At 31.8% G+C, this 25,910-nt stretch overlaps 2 protein-coding genes and 1 long non-coding RNA gene across 3 annotated transcripts; 1 reads left to right on the top strand and 2 right to left on the bottom strand.

Annotated features, from left to right (window-relative positions):
* Positions 1–1,192: 1,192 nt before the first annotated feature.
* Positions 1,193–2,503, bottom strand: LOC125820633 (uncharacterized). Its single transcript, XR_007442542.1, has 2 exons — positions 2,343–2,503; positions 1,193–1,668 (listed from the first exon to the last, which is right to left on the bottom strand). It is a non-coding gene; the product is annotated as an uncharacterized LOC125820633 (long non-coding RNA).
* Positions 2,504–5,627: 3,124 nt separating this feature from the next.
* LOC125820628 (FCS-Like Zinc finger 17-like) lies at positions 5,628–6,921 on the bottom strand. Its single transcript, XM_049500042.1, has 2 exons — positions 6,616–6,921; positions 5,628–5,945 (listed from the first exon to the last, which is right to left on the bottom strand). The coding sequence occupies exons 1-2, from the start codon at positions 6,858–6,860 to the stop codon at positions 5,714–5,716; spliced, it is 477 nt and encodes a 158-aa protein (XP_049355999.1). The 5' UTR covers positions 6,861–6,921; the 3' UTR covers positions 5,628–5,713.
* Positions 6,922–14,323: 7,402 nt separating this feature from the next.
* Positions 14,324–24,112, top strand: LOC125820841 (uncharacterized). The gene is made up of 20 exons (XM_049500278.1): positions 14,324–14,462; positions 14,716–14,853; positions 15,758–16,492; positions 16,623–17,705; positions 17,789–18,145; positions 18,229–18,319; positions 18,397–18,892; positions 19,926–20,005; positions 20,103–20,187; positions 20,284–20,375; positions 20,455–20,523; positions 20,635–20,671; positions 20,756–20,838; positions 21,031–21,519; positions 21,652–21,688; positions 21,764–21,854; positions 21,939–22,000; positions 22,086–22,151; positions 22,248–22,362; positions 24,006–24,112. Exons 2-20 carry the CDS (start codon positions 14,718–14,720, stop codon positions 24,110–24,112), a joined length of 4,311 nt encoding a protein of 1,436 aa, XP_049356235.1. The 5' UTR covers positions 14,324–14,462; positions 14,716–14,717.
* The last annotated feature ends 1,798 nt before the right edge of the window (positions 24,113–25,910 follow it).

Below are 25,910 nucleotides of genomic sequence, written 5' to 3'. Positions count from 1 at the left end.
ACAAATGCAACTTAATTCATTCAATGACTGTTAGATCCTATCCATAAATCTGACTTCAATGAGGATTCACATTTGTATATCGAAACAACTTCCATTAGTACTGACTAGACTAGATACATTTTATGGAGTTTTTTCATATAAGATGGTGGCGGCAAACTCAACAGCTATATGGACCTAGTTGTTGCCGATGGCTATGGCTAACCATAAAAAAATTCTATGTATGTATAGATAGATCCATATCGCACGCTAGATCATAAGTTAACATCTACTGTCAAGTGAGGTACTTATTTGCACTCGTATTTATACCGAATTAAACAATTTAGTTAACCATTAAGTTTAAGAATTCAAGTGAAAATGTTTATGTTAAGTAATAAATGTGTGTATTAACCTTATACTCATCACCGTAGAAACCCAGATCACTCCCTGCATTTTCAGTAATTAGCAATGCCATAGTGTGTGTCTCAAAAATGAAAACAATAAAAACTTAAAGAGGCAAAAAATAAAAGAAGGCGTTTTTAATGGAAAACTAGATAGCACAACAATTTAGATGCTGTTTATTTTTGGTAGGATGATAATTTAGACTTGATAATTTTTATAAAGCAAACTATTGCGCTGTACCTAGCTGAGTATACATGAAATCCATACACGAATGAGTCGCAGAAAGTAGCTATTACTTCAATGTCATCAAAGAGATGATCTTTAGACTCTGCATTCTACCGACACGCCAAATTCAGACTTTCAAATGACATCAACATAAATATTTGGGAAAAAGCACAACTACCTCTACGTACATCCTAGATTACCTTCAGCATATGCAATATTTAACATTCATGATCTCTTCCATTAGTAAAAGATGACTTTTGGTTTATATTCCTTCTCTACCCACGAGTGTTATATTCTGCCCTCAGCATACGTATTCACATAGTAGTCCTCAAAGCTTTTCTCTTATGCAGAAGAAAGTAAACAGTAAGCTCGACTTAGACTTCATCTAATTCATTACTTGTTATGTCCTGATAAAAAAAAGACTGGTTGAAGGTAATATCCTTCAAAATATTTGGTAGATTCTTCAGAGGGAGCAAAAAAATTTCTTAAAAATTGTAAATGAATAATAACACAAAGCGTAAGGTGAAAAATCTATGATATTTAATAGTTCCCACAAGAGAGCACTAGGAATTTGCACCTTCTAGTTTTCTAAGAATTCATTTCCTTCTCTCCAACAGGGTCTACTACAAGAAGTGATGGGCTATAGTATTTGAAAAATTAGGAACAATATAATTTCTTTGGAATATACAATTAAGACAATTAATTAATGGTAAACCAAAACTATAATCTGCACTTAAATTAAAGAACAAAGTACCCCTTTCTCATCTAGTTGCAACTCCATTGATCAGGGCCAGGGGTTCTTCTCCAACAAAAGACACTCTTTTTCAATCCTTTGGCAAAAGGCACTTTCCGATGTCATGTTCTTATAATTTTTGTCATATTTGAAGAAGTGGTGATCAGACGGATAGTAGTCAAGTATGTCAAACTGCTTGATCTGCTTAAACCTCTGCTCAATATAGTCTATAATCTCTTCTATTTCCCCACAAGTACTGTTTGCCTCATCCATTTATTGGTGTTGCTTATTATGAAGCAAGAAAGCAACTGTTTTCTGGTATATTATGCTCACTGGAAAAAATAAAAATATCCTATTTAATTTGTTTAGTTGCAAATCCCAACAGATAACTGTATTGGAAGGAATTATTCTTACAGTAAAATTCCAACAATAGCATCCATATTCCCATCCCAACTAAATCAGAAATATTTAAGTACTGAACTTCCTTAGTGTGTAAACTTTCCTTTGTGTTGTGCGGGCTGTTAGACTGGAACAACTACAGATTCTATTGTCATAAAAAAATGAACAGCTTTCACAGAGGAAGTTTACAGATGAGCAAGTTGATTGCCCATTCACTACATACACATATTTAGGCCTTGAACTAAGCACTATAGAGAAACATGATAGTACTGCTTAGTTTTCACCATGCTATAACGTAAGAACAAATATTGGGTATCATAAACTCCTCATCTACATAGAGGAAGTGCAACTCTGTAACTCAGAATAATCATTCACGTTTACAATTCAGCTTTTGAAAAGATTATTTGACGCAAAATACAAACTCTTGAATCATCTATACATATAATATGCTCGAAGTACACATGAACTGATGCATATATAAACAAAATGGAAGCAATTCGATGGTAGAAAGTAGGTGTTTTTTGTTGAAAGAATCAACTTCACCAACAACCTCAATATATTTAAGGAAAATATATTAAAAGCTCAAATAAAGAAGCAGGAAAAATACCTTATGTAAACTACTGGTTCAAGTTGGTAATATCACCCATATAGCTATATCTTCCAAAGATCCCAAATATAAGCTTTCTTTTGAATCACTTGCAATCAAAATTATAGACCGACATGTAGTAAGGGAAGAGCTTTTCTTTTGGCTATCCAGACCTGCACATGATCAATATAGCTTAAATATATGTTTATAGCAAACTAAATCAATTGATTGACTACATGGCCAAGACCAATTAATACTTCTTTTATGTTGCGTTAAGCAGCAAACCATGGTAAACAATTAGAAGTAAAATGATGAATTTGGAACTATATGGTTCTTATGTTATAAAAAGGTTACTCCACAAGGAAGAATATTTTTAAAACCTAAAATCCAAAATAATAGTGTTTTTCCTCCAAGTCAAACCATCCGATTAGAATTCAATTCAATATTTAAACGTATAATCCATGAGTAGAGTGAGACGGGAAAAAGTAGTAACCAAAATAGCCCGGAGAGCTCACGCTCGACCCATTTGTAGAAGAAGAAATAGCTGAATCCAATATCTGAGATAGTCGTACCAAATCGACAAATGAAAGTAGACAAGTTCAAAATACTTAAAAAGGGAAAAATCATCAAAAGTAGAAAGTTAGCAATTCACAAAAATCACAGTGTCAACTCCATAAACAACATATGTTTCTAATCGAGAAGTTTTCATTATTTGAGATACAATAAAAGATGTATTGTCACAATTAGTATTAAGAGAACTAAAAGAAGAGGTGAAGAAAACTCGGGCAATTTGAATAGAAATATATGAATTTTCGAAATCTCTTATAACTAACAACTATACCAGGATGGATTCTACCGAATCTTGATAGATAAACTAATTGGAATCAACGTCAACCAGTGTGATTGTCAAAAACTTATACTGACATAGAATTAGATATGAGTAATACATAACTTCAATACAGAGTAAACAAATAAACAAAACAATCAATGAGAGGAGATAAAATCAGAAAAGTTAACCCAATTACTCCAGACAAGTAAGTTCATCATAATAAAAAAACTTAATTACATCAGCTAGAAAGTCAGTGGTAATCCTCAAGATTAACCAACGGTAGCCTCAGAGAAGCAAACGGCAGGTACCATTGATTGGCTGAGAGATCTGATGCCTCACTCCACTTTCACAGCGGCGGATGAGGACCGACGGTCGGTGGCATCGCCGCACCTGTAGGTGCATGACGTACTGGTGGAATGAATACCTTTGGCACCGAGATTAAGAAAATAAAGAAATTTTTGAATCTTACATCCTAAATTAAAATTATGTCAAATATATAAAATTATCTTTTAATCGTGTGACCTTAAACATGCTACATGTAAAGCTGAAATTAAAATATTATAAAAAAAGAAAAAATTCTTTTTTTTTAAAAAAAATAGATTCAAAAAAAAATTAATTCTTTTTTAAACGGAGAAAGTAATTATTATTTTTGTTAGTAGAAGAGAAGGGTTTAGAAAGAGGAAATATGAGATAGGTAGCGGAAATGAAGAAGATGAAAATATAAAAGTGAAGCGATTAAATGTACGTGTCAGATCACTTTGAGGGTAGAGCCACATTGCATATTGTCAAGTGTCTAAACTGCCCTCAAATACAATTTTAAGGACAAAAAACTGCCTCACTTTCTACTCACATTTTTAATATAGTAGAAAAATATCCATATTTCTGTAATATTTAAACCTACTTCCCACGTTCGATAAAAATAGAACAGTTAGGAGAATTCCTCAACTTTTCCAGTGGGTCATAATATAATAAATTACAAGCTGCAGAAATATTTCTGGGTCCCCTTTTTGTAATATTGTCTGAACGTGAAAATTGTGTGCTTGTAAGTGTAAACTCATAAATAGTTAAAATAATAAAATTCTATAACTACTCAAACGTGGTGATGAATATATTGACTTAATTCATATTCTATCATTTTTTATGATCTCACAGAGCAAAAGCACTACCCACTGCTCATGTGATGGAATAACAATAAGCATGCCTCACGTTACTAATTATTGCATCATATACTATATATATCAAAAGTTTTTTCAACACCGGCCACATTAGAACTAAGAAATATTATTAGGTCTTTGTTGGGGTGTCAAATGGAGATCTTTAATTGAATTTAACCAAATTAAAATAGGTCAAATTAATAAATGAAAAATCATTAACCCCCCTAATTAATATTTACTTTGTTTGAAATGGACAGCTTCAAAATGGACTAAAAAATATATCATAAGGTAATCTGTTCAATTCTTCCCAATTTTTTTTACTAATTACTGAATAATTATCTTTAAAATATATACTATTCTATCTCTTTATATAACATATAATATATTTAATTTGAATTAATTTGGGCCACATATTAAATCAATTATAAATATAGGCCAAATTGGGTAGATTAACATAAATGAATACATTATATTTGATTCACATACTGCTTCAATGTTTGACTCATGTATTACTTCTTTATTGATTTCTATATGCATGATCATACTCTTAAAATTTCAAAGTATCTATTGACTAAGAAAACTTGATATAAATTAACCACATATTTCCAACTACCAATTTAGATATTTTGGTAAAGATCATTTGATATATTCATGTCACTTAATTAGAGACGAAACATACCGCCTATTCGGATCCATCATATTCATTGTATTAATGGATATTAGTTTGATTTATCTCAAAGAAAGATGATTGGTTTCTTTCCAGGTCCGTTCGTTATTTAATATTATTTATGTATTGATCCGTATATAAAATGACATATTTTTATATACTAAACGATTTTAGTATATAAAATGGACTTTCATTTGGCGGAAACTAATCACTAGATTAAAAGTCTTTTATCTCATATCGCCCTTTCAACATATATCACGAAATCACAAGTAATAATTTATAAAATTTGAAGATTAATTTGTTGTTCTTTTTAAACCTTTACGACCAATCAACTACACCAAACAAATTAACACGAAGAAAGTAAAATACAATAACATAAAGTTCGAAATAGAAATTGGATAATGATATATAGAAGTATGGGTTAAAATCATCCTGGTCATCAATTGCTGTCACGTAGGAGATTTTAATGGACTTATGCACCCACATCAACATCTTCGACAGCTCATATTGTCACTTTTAATTATAACTTTTCTCGAATATATGCTTGTCAACTCATTTTCGAAAACAAAATCACTAAATAGCTAGTACCGTAAAATAACAAAAATCCTTTCGTTTTTAATCAAAGATTTCTTATCCAAAACATATATGGAATAGTCAGATCAATAATACTTGCACTATATTCTTTCAATAATTTTATTGTAACCAATAAAAGAATTTGAGAATAAAGCAAAACGAATTCGAATTATGATAATGTAAATATAGGTCGAGTATTTTTCTTAGAATATGCTAGGGGATTTCGCCGTTGATTATATTCCTCCAGTAGAGCCGAAGCCTCACTACACCGCCGGCGGTTATCGTCTCCACATCGGCGAAAAGATCGTAACATATTTTTAGTACAAGTCTCAAGTTCTTTTATTTCATCCAAATAAATCTGCCTGTTTCTACACTCCACACTGCAGAATCCAAGATCACCCCTGCATTAATTAATATAAACATTATTAATTAACGTTTCGTGATAAAGAAATGAACCATGCTAAATTCAATCTTAAAAACTAAGTCAGGATTTTGACTAAGCACATTGTTTAATCCCATACGGTATGGGTCACTAACACCCCCACACGTCCAAAATTTGCCAGTTAGAGTGTAAACAATATAAGGTGAAGGCCCAACATTAGGTAAACATAATTGGGATGGGGCCTAACTTTTGATACACTAATAAAATTTGATATACGAACAAAATAAAGAAAATCGATGAAATTAAGTTTGTTGATTGGTTTTGTGTATCAATTTGTATAGTTTGTCTCATTTTGACTTGATACATGGTTCAAAAAGGGCATTTTTTTTATAAAAAAAAAGAATATCATGTGCAAAGTTAGAAGTAAAGAAATAACGAATTTAGGTGCCCCACCCAAACTTTTAAAAATGAGTGATTTTAAGTCCAAAGCCCTTTTTTTTTAATACCGAGTCTGAGTAGCTGACAAGTAAGTTAGTAAACTGTGAATCAATAGGCTTTACTTCCTCCTTTTACTTTCAAGAGAAATTTATGGCGAATATATCGTATAATAAGAAAAGTAAAAAAACACATTTAAAAAAAAATGAAAGTATAACAAATAAATTGAAACGGATAAAGTATAATATACATACTTGTACATATAAACTTCTTTGTCGAGTCTCAAAGTCTTGTTGCAAAGGAAACAATATTTGAGGAAGCAACAATTATGTTCAATACTGATAGATTGAGTAGGATTTGTGTGGAAGATGGGTTTGACTTTGGTGAATCTTGAACTATACATAATTAAAACATTATTAGGAGCAATTGCCTTGCTTTCACAAATCTTCTTCTGATTAATTAGAATCTTTAGCCCAACAGCAACTGATTTTTGACCCATTTTAATTTTTTAGGATAAGCACAAAAACAATAAGGCAGAAATTGGGGAAATGAGCTAGTAAGCACTGAAAGGTGTTTGATATGAAGGTAGATAAAGTGGAGGGTATATATCGACTAAAAAGTAGGGACAAACAAGTCAATTTATAAATATTTTTATTTTATTTTAATAATAAGATAGATAAACGTGCTATAATGGAAATGGTCCATGTTATCGTGTTTGTCTATATCACCTGGATCCCACGTAAGTAATAAAGGAGATAAAAGTAATAAATAATAATAATATATGTTGAAAGATTCGAAATTTATTTAATAAATAAAAAATTATTGTATTTCACTAACATAATTTAAATAAATAAATATTAAATAATAAATCTTAAACAACTTAGAATTTCTAAATTAAAAAATGGGTGAAAATTAAAAAGAGACATACTATATTATATCTAATGTATATAATTAATAATAAAATAAGTTAAAGAAATGTTTTGACCTTGTCCCTTGTAAACAGTGGGTAAACGTGGAAATTGTGGTTGTAACTGCAAAATAATATATCATCGAATAACCAAGCGTGGTTAATTTGTCGTCATTTGTTTGGTACATATTTAATTTTTCTCAATTCTTTTTTTGTTTGTCGTTAAATGTTGGAAATAATCTATACCTCATAAAATTACATTTATTCTAACTTCTTCATATATATTTCATTCACAGACTATAATGAATATTGTTATTGCTATAAAAAACTTTATTAATTAACATAAAGCTCTAAAAGGATGTTAAAGTTTATTATTTTCGGAAATTAGATAGACCCATCCCGAGTACTTGAAAAACAATAGACTTCAATATTGAAATACTGGTAAAAAAATAATTAAAAATAGCATAATAAAAGAAATAAAGATTTATGATGATTTCTTAATTATTTTTTACTAGGTATTTTTGATAAAACACGAATATAATTAATTTAGTGAATGATAGATCAAAAAATGATTGAAAATGTCCATCTAAGAAATAAAGTCTAGTTTTTCTTAACAATTGAACTTGATTAGAGAATCTAAAAGTACTTAAGCCGATCCAGCACCACACTTAAGGGAAATTAATTAATTCTTTATAATAAAAAAAATCCAGCCATCTCAATTCTCAGTCCAACAATCATAACATGAACAAATAACAATTTGTCTTCACGAGTTCTTTGACAATAATATGAAATAAGTATTACGAAAAATACAACTAAATGCACAAATAGTTAATAGGACTAACGGCACTAAAATCGTGGGGAAAATCATCAATACACTACAAGTGCTTAAAATAACAATAAAATATCCATAAATGGGGAAAATTTATATCCAAACCCACCTTTACAAAAAAAAAAGAAAAAAGGGATAGTTACGGTCCTAAATCATTCGATTATCTAGTTCATAAAATTTATATATATAAATAAAATAGTTTATAAAATTTATATATATAAAGAAAATAAATATATTTTATATATGATATACATATTTATACACAACATATACAGTGATAGTGTATATATTGCGTATATCTCAATTAGGAATGACAAAGAATGCGAACCAAACTGATTGCAGGGGTAAATTCGCGAAGGCTCCAACCAGCCTCGCCTGGCAAAAATATTTGTTATCAATCACTGAAAATACTCTCTTATTTTTTTTCTCATTTTTTAAGTTGATATTATCTCTTTTATATTCTTGATTAGCAACAACCCTCTAATTTAATATATATTTGGGGTGCATACTGAATTTTGCTGCCAATGTATATTTCCAAATATAATTGTAGGAAATGTTAAATAATATACGAGTAATTTGAAAATGAAAATTCTGAAATTTGACGAGCATCCAACTAAACTTGAATAATATATTTTATAAAAATTATATGATCAAAAATGTTTGAAAGGGACGCAATTGGTCGATTCAATTACCTTTTACTCAAATAAATTATAATTCACTACACTCTGCATAGCTTTAAATTCACTCGTTCTGTATCCATTCTGTTATCTTTCCTAATTTCAATTATGTTGATAAACTAGTAATCCAAATGATATAAATTTATAGCATCCTATTTCATAAAGTAAATAATCACATTATAATTGTGATTTATTTCCCATCAAAGTCATATATATATAATACTTTCACCAAGCTAACACAAAAATACACTATTCGGAAACATCAGCCTTCAATGAGTTATGTTTCTAACTCTACATTTTAATCCTTTCGTTTAAGGAAAATCACCTAGTAAGATAAATATGTGATATATCTTTATGATATTGTTAAATTAGGTCTTAGGCCGAACTCACACCCCAAAAGCTAGCTCAAAGGGAAGAGGATTGTCAAAGCCTTATAAGGAGTCCACCCATCTCATTAACCACCGATGTGGGACTTTTTGTCATTCTTTAACACCCCACATCACGCCCAGTGCTTAGCATCTGATGCGTGGACAATTTTGATTTTGGGAGCCCCAACATCGGGTGAGACGGGTCCTGCTCTGATACTATGTTAGATTAGGTCTTAGGCCTAATTCACACCCCAAAAGCTAGCTAAAAGGGAGGAGGATTGCCCAAGCCTTATAAGGAGTCCACCCATCTCATTAACCACCAATGTGTAGGCCTGGGCATAATACGGTTCAAACCGAAAAAACCGACCGAACCGAAAAAATTTTAATTTCAGTTTCGGTTTTTCGGTTTGTTTGGTCGGTTTCGGTTTGAAATCCTAAAAAAATAGTTTTTCGGTTTTTGGTTTTTAGTTATTTTAATTCGGTTAACCGAAAAACCAAAATATTTATATACTACTTAAATTTATAAGTTATAACTGTAGTCTGTATAAGTCCCAAATTTTCTGGCCCAATTTGAATCCTAAACTTCAGAGACCTAAGTCCTAACTCCTAAGACCAGTGACTCCTCGACCAAAATCCCTAAACTTCACACGACCACACCTTAACAGATCGGCGAGGCGGCGACCACCGTCGGCTGTCGCAACCCTCACAGGCTCATCTCGTCAACTTGTCACCAGAAAGAAATCCTCTATTTTGAGGCTCTTTACTACCCTCACAGCCCACAGGCTTGTCGCAAGTCGCAATCCTCACAGACTTCGGCTGTCGCAACTCACAGGCTTACAACTCTCGTCTTGTCAACTTGTCATTGCACTGTCGTCCATCAACAATCTTCGACTGTTCAGTCTTCTCACTCTCTCATCAGTAATCAATCATCTTTGTCAAGAAATATTACTATTTACAGTATCTTGTCGGTTTCTAAATACTTATATAGTTGCGTTCCTTTTTTTGCTTTAGTATTGTGATTTGCTCTATCTAGAGTCAAATTTAGTTTCCATCAAATTCTTTTGAGACCAGCAAAAGGAAATGATTTGTATAAGTATCCTTCGTGCCCCATATATCAGGCTGTATAAATATCATCACAAATATTGATCTGCCTTCACATAGAGAGGATAAAAAATTTGTAAATTTTAATGTGCAATGTCAAAGTTTTTGCTCCTTCCGCCCATTGCCATGCTTATCCAGATTATTTATAAATACTCTTAGGACGATATTTTCTTTTTACTAATCAAATACCATGAAATAAGTACGAAAATCACTTATTTTTCATAAAAAAATATTTTCTAGAAAACCATTTTCTTTCATACCCAAGACGACCATTATTTTACTTGCTCCCGCCTCCCAGCTTGTTGTATACTACGTCTGATTTGAAGAAAAACATTTGGGATAACAAATAGGCAATCTAACACAGTTCCAAACTTATTATACCAATCAACAAACAAAAATGAGAAAGTAGTTGACAAGGCAATGGTAATTGAGAGGTTGAAGAAATTGTACAAAAGTGATTGAATTTTGAAAATGTACCACTGATTATTAAATTTGGTTAAATCGAAATAAATCGAACCGAAATTGTAATAATCGAACCAAACCGAATTTATTTCAATTTGGTTTGGTTTCACATTTTGCCATACCGAAAATCAAAAAACCAAACCGAAATTTACAAACCGAACCGAATCGACCAAACGCCCAGCCCTATCGATGTGAGACTTTTTGTCATTCTTTAACAGATATAGTATTGTAATTTTTTTTAAAAAATACATGTTCATAGATACAATTAAGATGTTATCGCAAATTTTTATTTCCTTGCTCGCTCTCTCTCTCGGTCGCCTCCTCTTCTCTCTGCAATATATATATACAAATGGTAACAGTTAATGATATAAATACAAATATAAATTAAACACACATTGTAACACATAAATATAATAACAAAGTAACAAGTGAGTATAAGTACAACTGGTTACGAAATAAAATATTGATACAATTGTATGTGTTATTACACTTGGTATAGATCAATTGTATTTGTGATACATTATCGATCAGATATATAAATCAATTGTATCACTTTCTCCTCTATCCACTCTCTCTCTAGATTTCGCTCGCCTCTCTCCTTCCTCTCACCTTTTCTCCTTCCGGTAGCTAGCTTTTTTTATACAATCAATTGCATTAATTGTACCGTGATGTAATTATTAATCAAATATACAAGTCAATAGTATCTCTCTCGCCTCTCTCCTCCCTCCCTCAATCTCGCTCGTCTTTTTCCTTCTTCTAACGTGTAGCTATGAATCATAATTAAACAAATTAGAGCTATAAATATCTAATTAAATCCAAATTATAATCATTTTTTAAGGTTCCTTTTTTAATCTTACAAGGGAAACTTGTATAAATATGCTATATTAAGAAAATACTTACCATTTATAGCAATAAAAAAATTCACTTGGACACTTATAATACAACTTTACTATATAGAGAAAAGATAAAATAACACATGAATTTGTCCCAAATTTTCAAAAAGACACCTTAACTATGAGGACTTCTTATTACTCCCCCAAATAATTTTGAACTGATCAATGCCAAATTCTTAAAAACAAATGTTATCATGCATTAATCATTATGTGACATGTGTTAATTTTATTTTTTTTCGTTTTAAGTTTTTCTTTATATCCTTTTCTTTCTTTATTTTTTGGTTCTCTTAGGTTTTGATTACTTTTTTTTCTACTTTAATTTTGAATTCACCTTAAATTTCATTTCCTCTCTCACCCCCCCCCTCACCCCCCACCCCCCACCACGTTAGCTGACCGCCTGACCCATACTTCTTATCCACTAGTTGACTTTCAAATACTCCTGTCGTCCATTTTTGAATTCAATATTGATCACTTTTTTGATGGATTGCCAATTATATAATTTAAATATTTTTTAAAAATATGTGACGATCATCTATTAGTTAGAATTTAATTACTTAATCTAATTTACAAACGCACCTAATATCCACCTATTACTAATTAAATCCCAAATTAACTATATCTGCCCCAAATTTCAATTATCCACCGATGGGATACAAACACTTAGAAGCATAGTTAAAGTGTATTTTTGAAAAATTCGAACAACTTCAGGTGTCACTTTATGTCTTTTTTCTTATATATATTACAAAGAACAATTATATAACACATATAATATAAATTTTACGGATGAATAATACATTTATCACACATTTTAATACACTTATAATATATTGTGTCAATTTTTTTTTACCAAATAAGCATAATATATTTTTCAAAACACTTATTATACATTTATATTGCATTCATAATTCACTTTTAATACTTAATAAAAATTTATCATAATATTACTATATATAATAATAGATAAAAAACATTGCTAAAATCAATAGTTCTTTATTAAAAAGCACTTATCCAAGAACTTTTTTCATTTTATAAATACATACCAAATTAAAGAGGTTCTTCTTTCTGGTTGCTCTGCTTCTTCTTCTTCCTTTCAATTTCACTATTAATGATTACTCTTCTTTTTCTTCCTTTTGATTTCGCCATTAATGGATTTTCTGTTTCTTCTTTCTCCTTTCAATTTCGTCATTAATTAATGTTATTTTTTTTATTTCTCACCCGATGTCCGATACCCACATTCAATGGCGGAGCCAAAACTTTGATAGAGGGGTGTCAAAATATAAAGAAGTAAAATCACGTAGAAGTCAAGAGTGTCAATATGTAATATATATACATAAAAAAATATTTTTAGTCTAGCTACACAATGTAATTTTCTGACGAAGGGGTATCAACTTCATTGGAGCCCGACTAAATTCGAATTCGCGTCGGGAAGTCCCACATAAAGCGCTCAAGGTGACTCCGTACCCAAGGGGCTCAAACCCGAGACCTTTTGCTTAAGGATGAAGGAGTACTTACCATTCCACCACAATCATTGTTGGTCATTAATGAATGTTATTGCTTCTTCTTCCTCATTTCAATTTTGCCATTAATGATTGTTGCTGCTGCTGCTGCTTCTTCATTCTTTTTCTTCTCCTTCGTCTTTTTTTAAAAAATAAAATAAAATAAAATTCAACATATTGAAAATTTGAATAGTTTTGAGCGAATTACATATCAAAAGACTCAAAACATCAAGTGAATTTCATATCTAAATTTTAAAATTGTTTAGAGGCGATTTTGAGTTGATGGAGATTAAATTCATTAGTGTATACTTCATGTATAGTCCGTATATACTTCATGTGTAGTCAATATATATTTCATATATAATTAAATTATATTCAGCTTTTTGAGTGTATCATGATGTATATATTGTATAATTAGTGTATATTTCTATAACTTTTGACTAATTTTTAGGTAAATAAATATATAATTATATTTTTATTATAAACTAATTAATTTATTATATATCCATATTTAAAATAAGCCCAAAAATAATGTTTTATCATAATCATGTTAAGTACTTATTTAAACTAACTAAATTCTGGAATGATATATTTCCTTACGGGGAAAACAGTTTAGTAATGTAGAATTGGATATAAAATAAATGAAGAAAAATTGGGGAAAGCTACCTATCATATCAACGGTTCACATCAAATTAAACGACTTTAATTTATCATATATATATATATATATATCACCTAATAATAATATATGCTTGCAATTATTGATTTTAATATATTTATTTATAAAGATACGTTAAGCTTTTAAAATAATAGTTGTCATCGTCTCCGTTAGAAAGTGTTTTATCCGATAATAACAATTTAACCTAGTTATTGTCATCATTTTTGTTAGAAAGTGTTTTATATCCAATAAAGTTTAATAGACTCCCAGTTCAATTAAAACATACCAATAGTGACGGTTAGATTTTACATGATTATAATAATGGTTGTTGTTGTTGTCTCTGTTAGAAAGTGTTTTATACCAGTAAAGTTTAATAGACTCTCAGTTCAAATAAAACATATTAATAATGACGATTAGATTTTACCGAATAATAATAATAACATACCCAGTAAAGCTAATAAAACATACCAATAATGATAACAACGATAACATATTCAATAAAACCTATATATATATTGAATAGCAGAGATAGAAAACCAGAATAAACAAAGCTTGTAGTTTGTTTAGAGTACTTAATTTCAGGCCGTACGGTTAAAAAGTTAGTCGTTGGACATAACTTGTACTCTCCTGATAGAAGTTAAATTCTTTTAACCCTATATCTTTTACTGCGCCATTCACATCCACCTCCATTCTTTGCTGTGGAAAATCAGGTATGTTTTTGCTAATTCTGCAATTTTTCTTTTTCTCTTTCCATAAATTCTTGCTAGAATTAGATAGAATTTCATGAATTGGTTTATCTTTAAGTAGCAACAAATTTCAATCTTTTTGGCCAAAAAAGCAAATTGAATTGTTGTAGAGACGAAAAATTGGTTTAATTTTGACTTTCTTTTATTTGAATGACTAATTTGTTTTTTGGGGTTTAATTCTTATGATTTTTGCTGGGTTTTTGTGTTACTGAAATAGAGATGGAACTGGGCAATGCAGACCAGGAAGAGTTGGAAAAAACAGTTTTTTTTACACCAATAACACCCTTCAAGTGCATGCCAGCAGCAACAGAATTTAACTCTGGCTTGAACAATTTTTGGTCCACAAATAGTTCATGTAAGTTAATACATTGGCAGTGTAAATATTTTTACTATTTGACCTGTTATAACTGTTGTAGTAATCGTTTTTATCAGGTTATCAATGGATGGTTATCTTAGAAACTGACCTATAAATTGTAACCTAATTGTGTAAATATTCTTTTATATGGTCAATGCATAAGTTAATTTTAATATCATGGTTTCAGTATGATGGATTTTTCATGTTTTATTGGCGTTTTTAGTAATTTCATGTAATTAACAATGAAGTAATTTGTTGAGCAGTCCTGTAAAATTCCATCTAATGTTTGTTAAGTACGTGCAGTATCTAGTGTAGCAACACTAAGGAGTAGTTTTTCAGATTCAAAAGAATTTAGTTGAGCTTAGTGATCATAGTTGAATATGAGTATATAACTGTAGCAATTACTACAATTGAACCTAATCCAAAATAAAGATATGAAGTGAGAAAGGGAGGAAATCAGTAAGAATAAGGAATAGTATTTCAACCAAGTCACGCATTTACGATGCTCAGTCTAACAGAATAAGTAAAAGCATAACGGTGTACTATCTAACAGGAGTGATACTGCAAATAACAATGGAATCTCTGTAAGATAATACTGCCGAACCTCATGGTACCATTTACTACAATAACCACTGGAAGAGTAGTATTGCAATGGTAGAACTAACGGTAATGCTGCACTTGGTTGCTTGATTTTACTTACTTAAATAATGCTACTCGTGCCTTCCTTCTTGATCATTTTCTTTTCCCCCTGTATTTCTAATATTGGAATCACGAACTAACCATATCTGATGTACTTAAAAAATAATTGACGTAATTAGACACCAACTAAACCACTAACAATTTTCTAATGTCCAGATCTGCATTAAATTCAAGTCCACTTAACTTCTTACAAACATTTTTGCAGATAACCGCCAAAAAAAGGATGAGGAGGTTTCTGGTGCTATCGGAGGGAAGAGCGAATTTCTAAGTCGACATTTGGATGGTGGTTCTAAATCTGCGACGATGGCTCCTTCAACTCCTATGACGAAGGGTAACAACCCACGGAAGAAACAGTGTGGTAGCGTAGACATGAATGAAATACCACTGAAGAAACCAAGAATGAGAAAACATACACCCAAAATCTTTGATGAAAGTAAGCCCAAAAAAACTCCAAAGCCTAAGATAAGGCCTTCAATTCCAAAATCAGGTAAATCTAAGGCAAGTGCCAAGACAAAGAAGAAAATAGAAAAGGACTGCGACAAAGTTTCAGATGATTTATCAGGAGATGCTTATATGCAAACACCTAATAGTAAGATTCCAGAAACTATTCCCGGATCTCTGGTCCTACAGGTTTCAACTCCTCAACTAGAAATTCTTGAGCATGCTATCCCAGCAATAAGTCCACCTGATCTTGAGCACGATATTCTTACAGATCTTGGACATGTTTCGAAGTCATGTAAACGATCTCTCCCTTTCAACTTGGAAAATGAGGATGATGTTTTATCCATAGGAGCAGTAGAGGTGATTAGAAATCATGTAACTCAAAGTTACTACAAATTCTTGACAAATCCATTGGACGGTTTTAATGAGCAGGCAGTTGATACAAATAGCTCCATTGGCTTAGAAGTTAATTTAGAGGCAGAGTCCCAACCCAACCAAGGTAACCGACTTTCATTTGCATTTAATGTCTTCTTCTTTTCTTTTTTGCTGAAAATCTTTTAGTTCTCAAAGAATTTTTGGAATTTATCTTTCTATTCAGAAAATTAACATTGGCACCATATCTGTGACAGGAAATGATCCTAGTATCTACCAGGATGACCAGAGAGCCTGTCAGCATCATTTTCTGAAAGTATATGTAAGGAGGAAAACTCAAATAGATTTGATGCCCTTGGCAGGAAATGAAGCTCACGTCTACCAGAACAATCATGGAACAATCAGCCCAAGTAGTTGTCGGGATCATTCTGTGAAAGTTTATAAAAGGAGGACAAAAGGAAACATTGGTGCCGTGCCTTTGGCAGGAAATGAAACAACCTCCCAGAATGACCATAAATCCCAAGAAAAAGGTGGTTCTCGGCTTGATTTTCTGGAAAATTACAAGACATCAAATAACATCGGTACTGCTGATTATGCAGACAAAGGCTGGAATGCATTGGATACTAATACAAAGAGCAAAGTGACTTCAAAGAGCTCTTTTACAATTTGCAAGAGGGTTACCAGGAGAGATTTTGAAATTGTCAATGGTGCTAAAAATACATGTTTTTCAAGTATGAAATCAGGGCAGAAAGGAAAATTTAGATCACATTTTGTTGTAAAGGTCCTACCTAACAAAAATCAAATTGCAGCTGCAATGGCTGATCCAGAATCTTTTGAGTGTGTGTTCAGCTTGTCCCCTATGGTTAAGTCTCGGAGGAGGAGATTAATCCATCCTAAGAGGACCAAGTCTGCTCACAGGGAAGAAAATGCAGAACTAGAACCATTAACTTTGTCTGCTCGCAGGGAAGAAAATACAGAACTAGGACCAAGTCTTCCCATGAACGCCTTGACTTTGTCTCCACTAGTCACGTCCAAAAGAAGGAGATCTAAGAATTGCAAAAGATCAACTGCTATTCTAGATCCTCTCTGCCTTAAGTCAAATATAAGTGCAATCAATGGGTTTGAATCTTTTGTAGATAAGTGGTCTCAAATAAGTGCTTGCAATGAAATTCAGGAATGCTCGCAACATGAAGGTTTGTGGCCCCAAACAGATAAATCAGCTTGTGATGATATTGAAGAGTGCCCCCAACATGAAGATTTATTGCCTAGAACAAATAAATCAACTTGCAGTGAAATTCAGGAATACACACAACATGAGAATCTGCGGCCTAAAACAAAGCGTAATCTACTTGAGACATGCATTTTATCCTTTTTGTACTTATCATAATGTTTGTACTATATAACCTTGAATGAAATTTTGCAGGTTCAACAAAGATAACCACAGTTGCAGGACTTATTCAGATTTTTAAAAAAATAAAAATTTGTGATACAAGAACTTATAAAAAGAAAACAACAACCCATAAGAAAATAACCAGCAGCAATGATGGCCAGCTTGTCTTGCGGAATCCTGATGGTTCAATGATTGTTCAAAAGCACAAAGCCAAAGAACTGCCCAAGGTTGATCTTGATGAGGAGTCAGAGCGAGTGTGGGAACAACTCATAGAAAATGGTGGAATTGATGAGGACCCGGATGAAAAGAAGAATATATGGTGGAAGGAGCAAAGAGAAGTATTTAAAGGAAGGGCAGCCTCATTCATTGCCCGCATGCGTCTTGTCTTAGGTACAACTCAAGCATTTCTCTTTTAAAAGTAATTCAATACTTCTATTCTTATGCTAAATTTTTATTATGCTAAAAATTTACAGGGAAAAGGACTTTTTCCCCATGGAAAGGGTCAGTGGTAGACTCTGTGGTTGGCGTTTACCTAACACAAAACGTGTCAGATTATCTTTCGAGGTAAACTTTATAGTGTTATATCCTCATTTTTTTCTCATTCGGTAGAGTGTAAACAATCTTGTTGTATCCCTATGCAGCAATGCCTTCATGCTTCTTGCTTCAGCGTTCCCACTTCAAAATAGTCAAGAAATGACTACACAACAAGAACAAGCTCTAGCGATTACACATGTACTGCCAGATTCAGATGAAATTTTTGTTAATACATATGAATCATCTTCTAGAAATACGTCAGAATGTATGCAAGAAGAAATTATTGGAAATGAATGTACATGTGGAAGTCAGTCTTCAGCCAATTCTGGCCCAGAAGTGATAACCTTTGCTAAGAGTTGCGATTTAGTAAATGAAACAGGTAATTTGCCCGACGAGATGTCGAAAGAGAAAAATAAATTGCCAAAAAGAGAAATTGATTGGGATAGATTGAGGAAAGCCTATTCTACTGGAACATATACTGGTTCCACTGAAAGTAATAGGGATTCTGTTAATTGGGAAGCTGTTAGACATGCTGATGTTAAAATGATTTTTGAACCAATAAAATGTCGAGGACAGGGTAATGTTCTTGCTGCAAAAATTAAGGTACACTGGTTTGACTTCTCTCATTTTATTTATGATTTTACTTATGATGTACCATAGAGTTGATTAATTGATCTCTTTACCTTACCCAGAAAAGAAACATAAGCAAAAAGAAAGATGTTACATTAATATGTCTACAATAATTGATAAAAATATTATATCCCATTATCCCTGATAGTTTTTGCTTTTTGTTTCCCTATTTTAATTCTTTTGAAAATAAAAACAAAAATAACAACGAACAATTAAAATTTGAAAAGAAAAATTACTACATTCCTAATGTCAAAATGTATAAAGAAATAATAAAATTTCTAAATATCAGTTGTAACTTTGTAATAATAAGAGGACTCTTGCTGAACAAATAAAATTAATTATAACTTCAGATTTTAAAATAAAATTTGATAATATTGAAAAAAAGTTAGTGCATTCCTGTGTCACATTATAAAAGAAAATTATAATTTTTTTAAAGACTTGAAAATGGTATGTAATTTTATATAATATACAAAAAAAAAATGATCATAAATATAGTTTTTCCATTTTTTAGTTTTAGTTTAGGTTGTCAAAATTCTCATTAATTAATAAACCTACCACGTTTTATTTTTTCTTGTTCCCATACATGTTTTTATTTTGTTTTCTATTTATGACGGTGTTATATACTATTTTAAACTCAACTTTTCTAAATCAATTATTTTCTTTTGTCTATGAAAAGAAATATTGAATGAATGAATCCTTAAAAGAGTAACTTTATAGCTTTGCATCCAAACATATTAAAAGAGTGAATTTCAAATAAAACACATGAATTTTATTAAAGATATTTGTGATTTATTATTATGTTTTGGTAGAGGCCATTGATTGTATTGAGCCCTGGATCCAATATTTGAAATGTATAGGTTCCTATAATAACCTGAACTAGGTAATATAATAATACTAGGTTCAAATTCAAATATTTATGGATATATAATATATTTCTTAATATGTAATGAGTGTGTACCATATTGGGAGTAAGGTCTCTTAACCAATTAGTTGGCGCACTTTGCAGAATTTTCTTAATCGATCGTTTGAACATCATGGAAGCGTTGACCTTGAGTGGTTAAGAGATGTCCCGAAGGAGGATGTGAAGTAAGAATATAAATTATTTAGTCAAAGTTATGGTCATCATGATATTTAAAAGCTAAGATATCATAGAGCATTCTCTTATTGCGTTGCTTCTGTTCAGAGAATATTTGTTGAGTATTCCTGGGCTTGGGCCGAAGAGCACGGATTGCATTAGACTTTTGTCACTTCGACATCATTCCTTTCCTGTAAGTTTTCAGCATATAGTGGTTATCCACTTTCGTTGGGCCTTTGGAATCTCGACATACTGGATTTTTCTTATTTAACTATACTTTTGGTTGAAGGTTGACATAAATGTTGCTCGGATAGTAGTACGTCTAGGATGGGTCCCTTTGCAACCATTACCTGATGGGCTCCAAATGCATCTTTTGGAAAAGTATGTATCGAATAAATTCTATTTAGTGTTACTATGTTTGATCTAATATATATTAAGTGTTGATTTTATTTTCAATTAGGTTCCCCCTGGAGAGTTCCATACAAAAGTACCTTTGGCCACGTCTATGCGAACTTGATATGTCAACACTGTAAGCATTTAGAGCTTTCTTGTTCAATGGATTTGTTGTAACCTTTGATCCGAAGTAACTGAAAAATTGTTCTGGAAATTCTTCTGCTCATTAAGTTGGTATGCTTGGCAGATATGAATTGCATTATCACATGATCACATTCGGAAAGGTCAGATTTGCACTCAATAGTCAATGATACCATAATTTGATTAGTTTTATTATAACCATAAGAATTTTCTTCAATATCACACAGGTCTTCTGTACAAAGAAAAAGCCAAACTGTGATGCCTGCCCAATGAGAGCTGAATGCAGGCACTTTGCTAGTGCATATGCAAGGTTTGCATCAGATTACTGCTCATAAAAATAAAATAATATATTTTTTTTCAATTAAATTGATATCTAGGCCTCACAATAATCTGACATTCCCATAAGACGCTTGATTTTTTCGACATTGAATACTCAATATTCCAAGAAAAAGACAAATTCATCCTTGTGCATTACAATATTTATAAATTTTGCAATATGCAGTACTAGGCTTCGCCTCCCAGGATCACAACAGAAAGGAGAGGCTGCCTCTAAGCAACCTGATAGAGTTGATGACGTCCCAAACATGTGTGTGTCGTTACCAAATTTACCCCATTCTAGCGAAAGCTTCTCGCAGTCCAGCTTCCAGACTGAACAGTGTGAGCCTATCATAGAAATGCCAGAATCTCCAGAGCACAGACCTCTAGAATTACTGGAGCAAGACATTGAAGACTTCTCTTATGAGGCGGAGCATGAGCAGGAGATTCCTACCATCAAACTCAACACTAAAGTGTTTGGAGAAAATATTTTGAACTTCATTGACAAGTCCAATAAAGACTTCAAAGAAATTGTGTTGAGCTTTGTTGATGAGATCAGTAAATTGCATAGTGATGAAGAAGTGTCCAAAGCCTTGGTTCTTTTAAATCCAAAATCTGCTGCACGTCCTGCTCGTAAACTGAAGACGGAGACTCGACTTAGGACTGAGCACTTAGTGTAAGTAATAGTAATACTTAATCCGTCTTTCTGTGTACATCAAATATCTCAAGTTACTGAATTATATGCTTATACATAAGTAAATAGTATGACCCACATGTATATTGAACCCACACAATTGGTCTATTGCAGGTATGAGCTTCCAGATGATCATCCTATTTTGAGTGGGGTAATCTCTTATACATCCTATTCTATCAAATTTTCTTCAATGCAACTATATTCATTAATGTTTATTACTTTACAGTTTGAGAAACGGGAGCCTGATGACGATTGCCCTTACCTTCTTGCCATCAGCCAAACAGGTAAAAAAAGTATTTGTCATTTGTGGATGCTTAGTATAAATGTTTCTATAAAAATTCTCTTTTAATAATGTTTCTGGCCATACACAGTTTGAAGTAACAATTATTTTGTAACTTCAGACAAATGCTCGGACAGTACAAATTACTCCCCAAATGATCAAATAATCTATGGCACGATTTTGGTAAGTGAATCATGAGAGTTTTATTTCATGTTGTTTCCTAAGAGATTCTTTATTTGGATAGATACATATAACCATGAATTTACAGATTCCGTGTCGAACGGCAAATAGGGGAAGTTTTCCACTGAATGGGACTTATTTCCAGATCAACGAGGTAATCAGATCGTGTGATTGTCTCCCCATAAAGTAGTCTGGGTAACTAGTTTGTTGTGTTACAGTCAACTCACAAATTAAAATTTTTGTATACCAGGTTTTCGCTGATCATGAGTCGAGCCTAAATCCAATTCCTGTTGCAAGGGCCTCCATATGGAATTTGAGTGTGACAACTTTATATTGCGGAACTTCAGTTTCGTCCATTGTTAAAGGTAAAAATTATATTGTTGCTCGTTATATTTTACTTTTATATAATAATGTTTTATCAGATTTGACTTCATATATACTGATATTACTCATAATATCAAACCAGGCATGTCAACAAAGGACATTCAGAATTGTTTCTGGAAAGGTATGGATAGTCTCTTTTGTAATATACAAAATTGAAAGAAAATATTTTCATTTTATGAGATTTTATACCTTCACATATCTTTTTTCTTAGGAATGTCTATACCTTCATATTCTGAACTTAATATACTAGATTAGGAGTGTCAAATTTAATGAACGGGTTGGGTTGAAATTGGAGATATTAAAATGGGTTGAAATAGAAATTGGTTTGGTTCCTAACCCGCTCAAGTTTACTTTGGGCTCAAATGGGCTTAAAAATGGGTTGGGTCTTGACCCGTCCAATTTGACCCGCTAAATCTCAATAATTTTAATATATTCTTATTTAAGTTTTATAACCACAATTTGAATTTCACCTCATGAAAATTTTAAAAGAGAAGTTACACATGGATAGATAAATTATAAAAGATATAAAATAGATAGTAATTCATACATCTAATATAAGAACATGCATTACATCAATGCAAATAAAGAGTCTTAAAACGGGTTGAAATTGGAGATTAAATTGGGCTCAATTACGGATTCTTTTAAATGGGCTAAGGCTTGAATGAGTTGAGATTGAACCAAATTCAAATTATCTTGAGCTCAACCCTTAAAATTCTGGGCGGGTTACCTATAATTGGGCTCAGTTTTTACACCTCTAATACTAGATAGAACTATGAAGAATGGTCAGAAGTCTAGTGAAAAAAATGAAAGTAAGTCTTGGCTAAAACAGATTGCACATTATATATGATCAACAACAAACCTAGTGTAGGATGTACGTTAATCTTACCCCCTACCTTTGCACATTCTACAAACTGTTCGAATTGAAGGTGTCATACGGAATCTAGCAAAGGAAATCCTAAACTATGATAAAATCAGAAACAAAAGAGAAATATATCATTAGATAATATTATAAAGTGGTTTGGTCAGTTTATCTACATCCATATGAAAGGAGATGAACAATTGAATAAAAGACTACAAAAATATCGAAAGAATAAGTACTCCCCAAAACATGACTCTCCAACCCTAAAGGCCTACATTGTGGCTCCCCTGGAACATGACTCTATACCCCTAAAGAACTATATGGGGGATATTGTAAAGTGAGAAGAAAGATCCTCAAGTTCAAGGTCTTATCCTTCAAGATAAGGATTAGTCAATTACGTTAAATGTTTTGTGCTTCTTTCCATATAAAGAAAATTCATATAAGGTAAGAAAATAATGGCAAACCTTAACACGAACTAGGTGATGGAAATGTTGGAACTAGTACAATATCATGTGTTTTGGTGTAAACTTAGGGCCAAGTATTATTACTCCAATGACCATGAAAAGGCATTTTCGTAGTGTTCACCTTTAGTGTTGGATTTGATGATGTTAATGTTTCCTAAAAAGGTCAAGTCAAATATCACAACCGTAATTCACAGTTGCATTTATGTGTATAGCTGGATAAATGTGACAAGAAATATTTTCCTTGCTGAAGAAAAAAATTACTCGTAGTCTTTATGAATTTTCACTTTAATTCTCCTTACAGGTTTCATGGTGGTAAGGGGATATGACAGAAAACAGAGGGCTCCCAGACCTCTTCATGTTCGATTTCATACAAAAGGAAATATAGTAAACTTTGATGATGAAAATTAGTGCAAGAATTGCCATCGATGCAAAATTCATCATAGTTGTTCATAATTTTTTCATTCTTTAACTATTTAGATTACAAGACAGGGTTTTCTTGTTCGAATCATTGTTCATTTGGTTAATAGTCTAATTTCATGAATGAGATTTACCCTGTCAAGTCACAGCTGTTTGTATAGTCGCATATTCATTGTTGTTCAAGTAGGCCATAGGTGCCTAAAATTTTGAGTGATCGAATGCGTACTTCCAATTGATTTCCATGTTAGTATTGGAAGTTCAAAGTAATTTTGCAAGACATAGGTTTAGTGATTAAGGTTGCAACTAGTGTTTTCATAAATGTTTTTTGGGGTAAGTCCTAGAATTTGGGGACGTAAGCTCCTAGCATAAAAATGTACGCCTTGGGCGTTTTTTTAAACTTTTTTTGCTTTAAAATGTATTTTTTATTATTGGTGTAATGAATTTTTTCAAATAGTAATTTTAATACTTTTTTTCTTCATTATTGATTATTAATATCTTTCACAAATAAAAATCATAATATTTTTTTCTATATATTATAGGTTATTTATTAGTACTAAAGTTATAAAAACTTGTTAAAATGTAGTCTCGCATGTACACCTCACGGCTTATGTCTCGCATGTACACCTCTGAAACAGGAGAGTCCTCATAAAAACTTGTTAAAATGTAGTCAAAGTTATTTCCAATATGCCTCTCCACAAACAAGTTCTGTCTATAAGAAAATTGTTGTTTTTTTTAGTAATCGCTGGTTGCAGTAAGAGGAGCCGAATGACTAAAATTTAAATACAATGCAAATAATGGCTATGCTTTAAGCAGTAAGAGGAGCCGAATGACTAAAATATAAATACATTGCACATAATGGCTATGTTCTAAACTTGGAGCCCATTAGTTTCTACAAGAAGCACCTTTTAAACTCACGTAGGTGGAGTTTAGTTAGATCAAACATATGGATAGTAATAGTAGTAACATTTACATTATGCAATTTGACTCTTAGAAGTCAAAAACCTTAGTTATTGAGTTGCTATAATATAAGAAGTAGCTAAATGAAGCAGATTGATCTCAACTCGCTTGAGATTGACAATTCTCTTAATTTACATTGACAATCTTAAATCTGAGAAAAAAACTAAAGATGTGTAAGGCTGTGATTTCTTAATACAAATTTAAATTAATGGGTGAAATGGCGGAAAAAGAAAGAAAAAATGTTTATGTATGAGGTGAAGCGTTTGTTTCTCTCTCTCATGTCCACAGCTGACGCTGCTGGTGCCAGTTGCACTGCCACAAAACTGAGAAACGAAATGAAAGGAGAGGGGCGGAACGAAAATCGAGGCACCTCTATAAAGAACCACAGCCTACACCTCTGCCTACTTCTCAGACTCTTTTATACTCCCTCCGTTTAAAAAAAATATAATTTAGTTTAACTTGAAACGAAATTTAAGAAAAGAAAAAAAATATTATAATTATGTGGTTTTAAACTAAAGTAATGTCAAATGTATTAAAATGCTTTTTAATTTTGTGGTATTAAACATGTCACGTGAAAAATTAAAGTTGAAGTATTATCAAAAAAGGGAAGAGATCATTCTTTTGAAACAGAATAAAAAAAACTAGGTTATTTTTTTGAAACGGAGGGAGTAATAATTTATAGATTCTGCTATACGGATTAGTAACTAAGTAGGAGTACTGTTTTTCTTATGAATATCCCAAACAGACTTCAACACATGAATTTGTTATACACAAAATGTACTTTATACGGTCAAAGAAAATAGAAATCACTGCTACATTTTTTCTAAATAAA

This window comes from Solanum verrucosum, unplaced genomic scaffold (genome assembly GCF_900185275.1).
Source record: "Solanum verrucosum unplaced genomic scaffold, falcon-dt-bn FXZP01000117.1, whole genome shotgun sequence".
Lineage (NCBI taxonomy): Eukaryota > Viridiplantae > Streptophyta > Magnoliopsida > Solanales > Solanaceae > Solanum > Solanum verrucosum.
The sequence above is the reverse complement of the archived record's forward strand: the minus strand, read 5'-3'. Positions and strand labels throughout refer to the sequence as shown.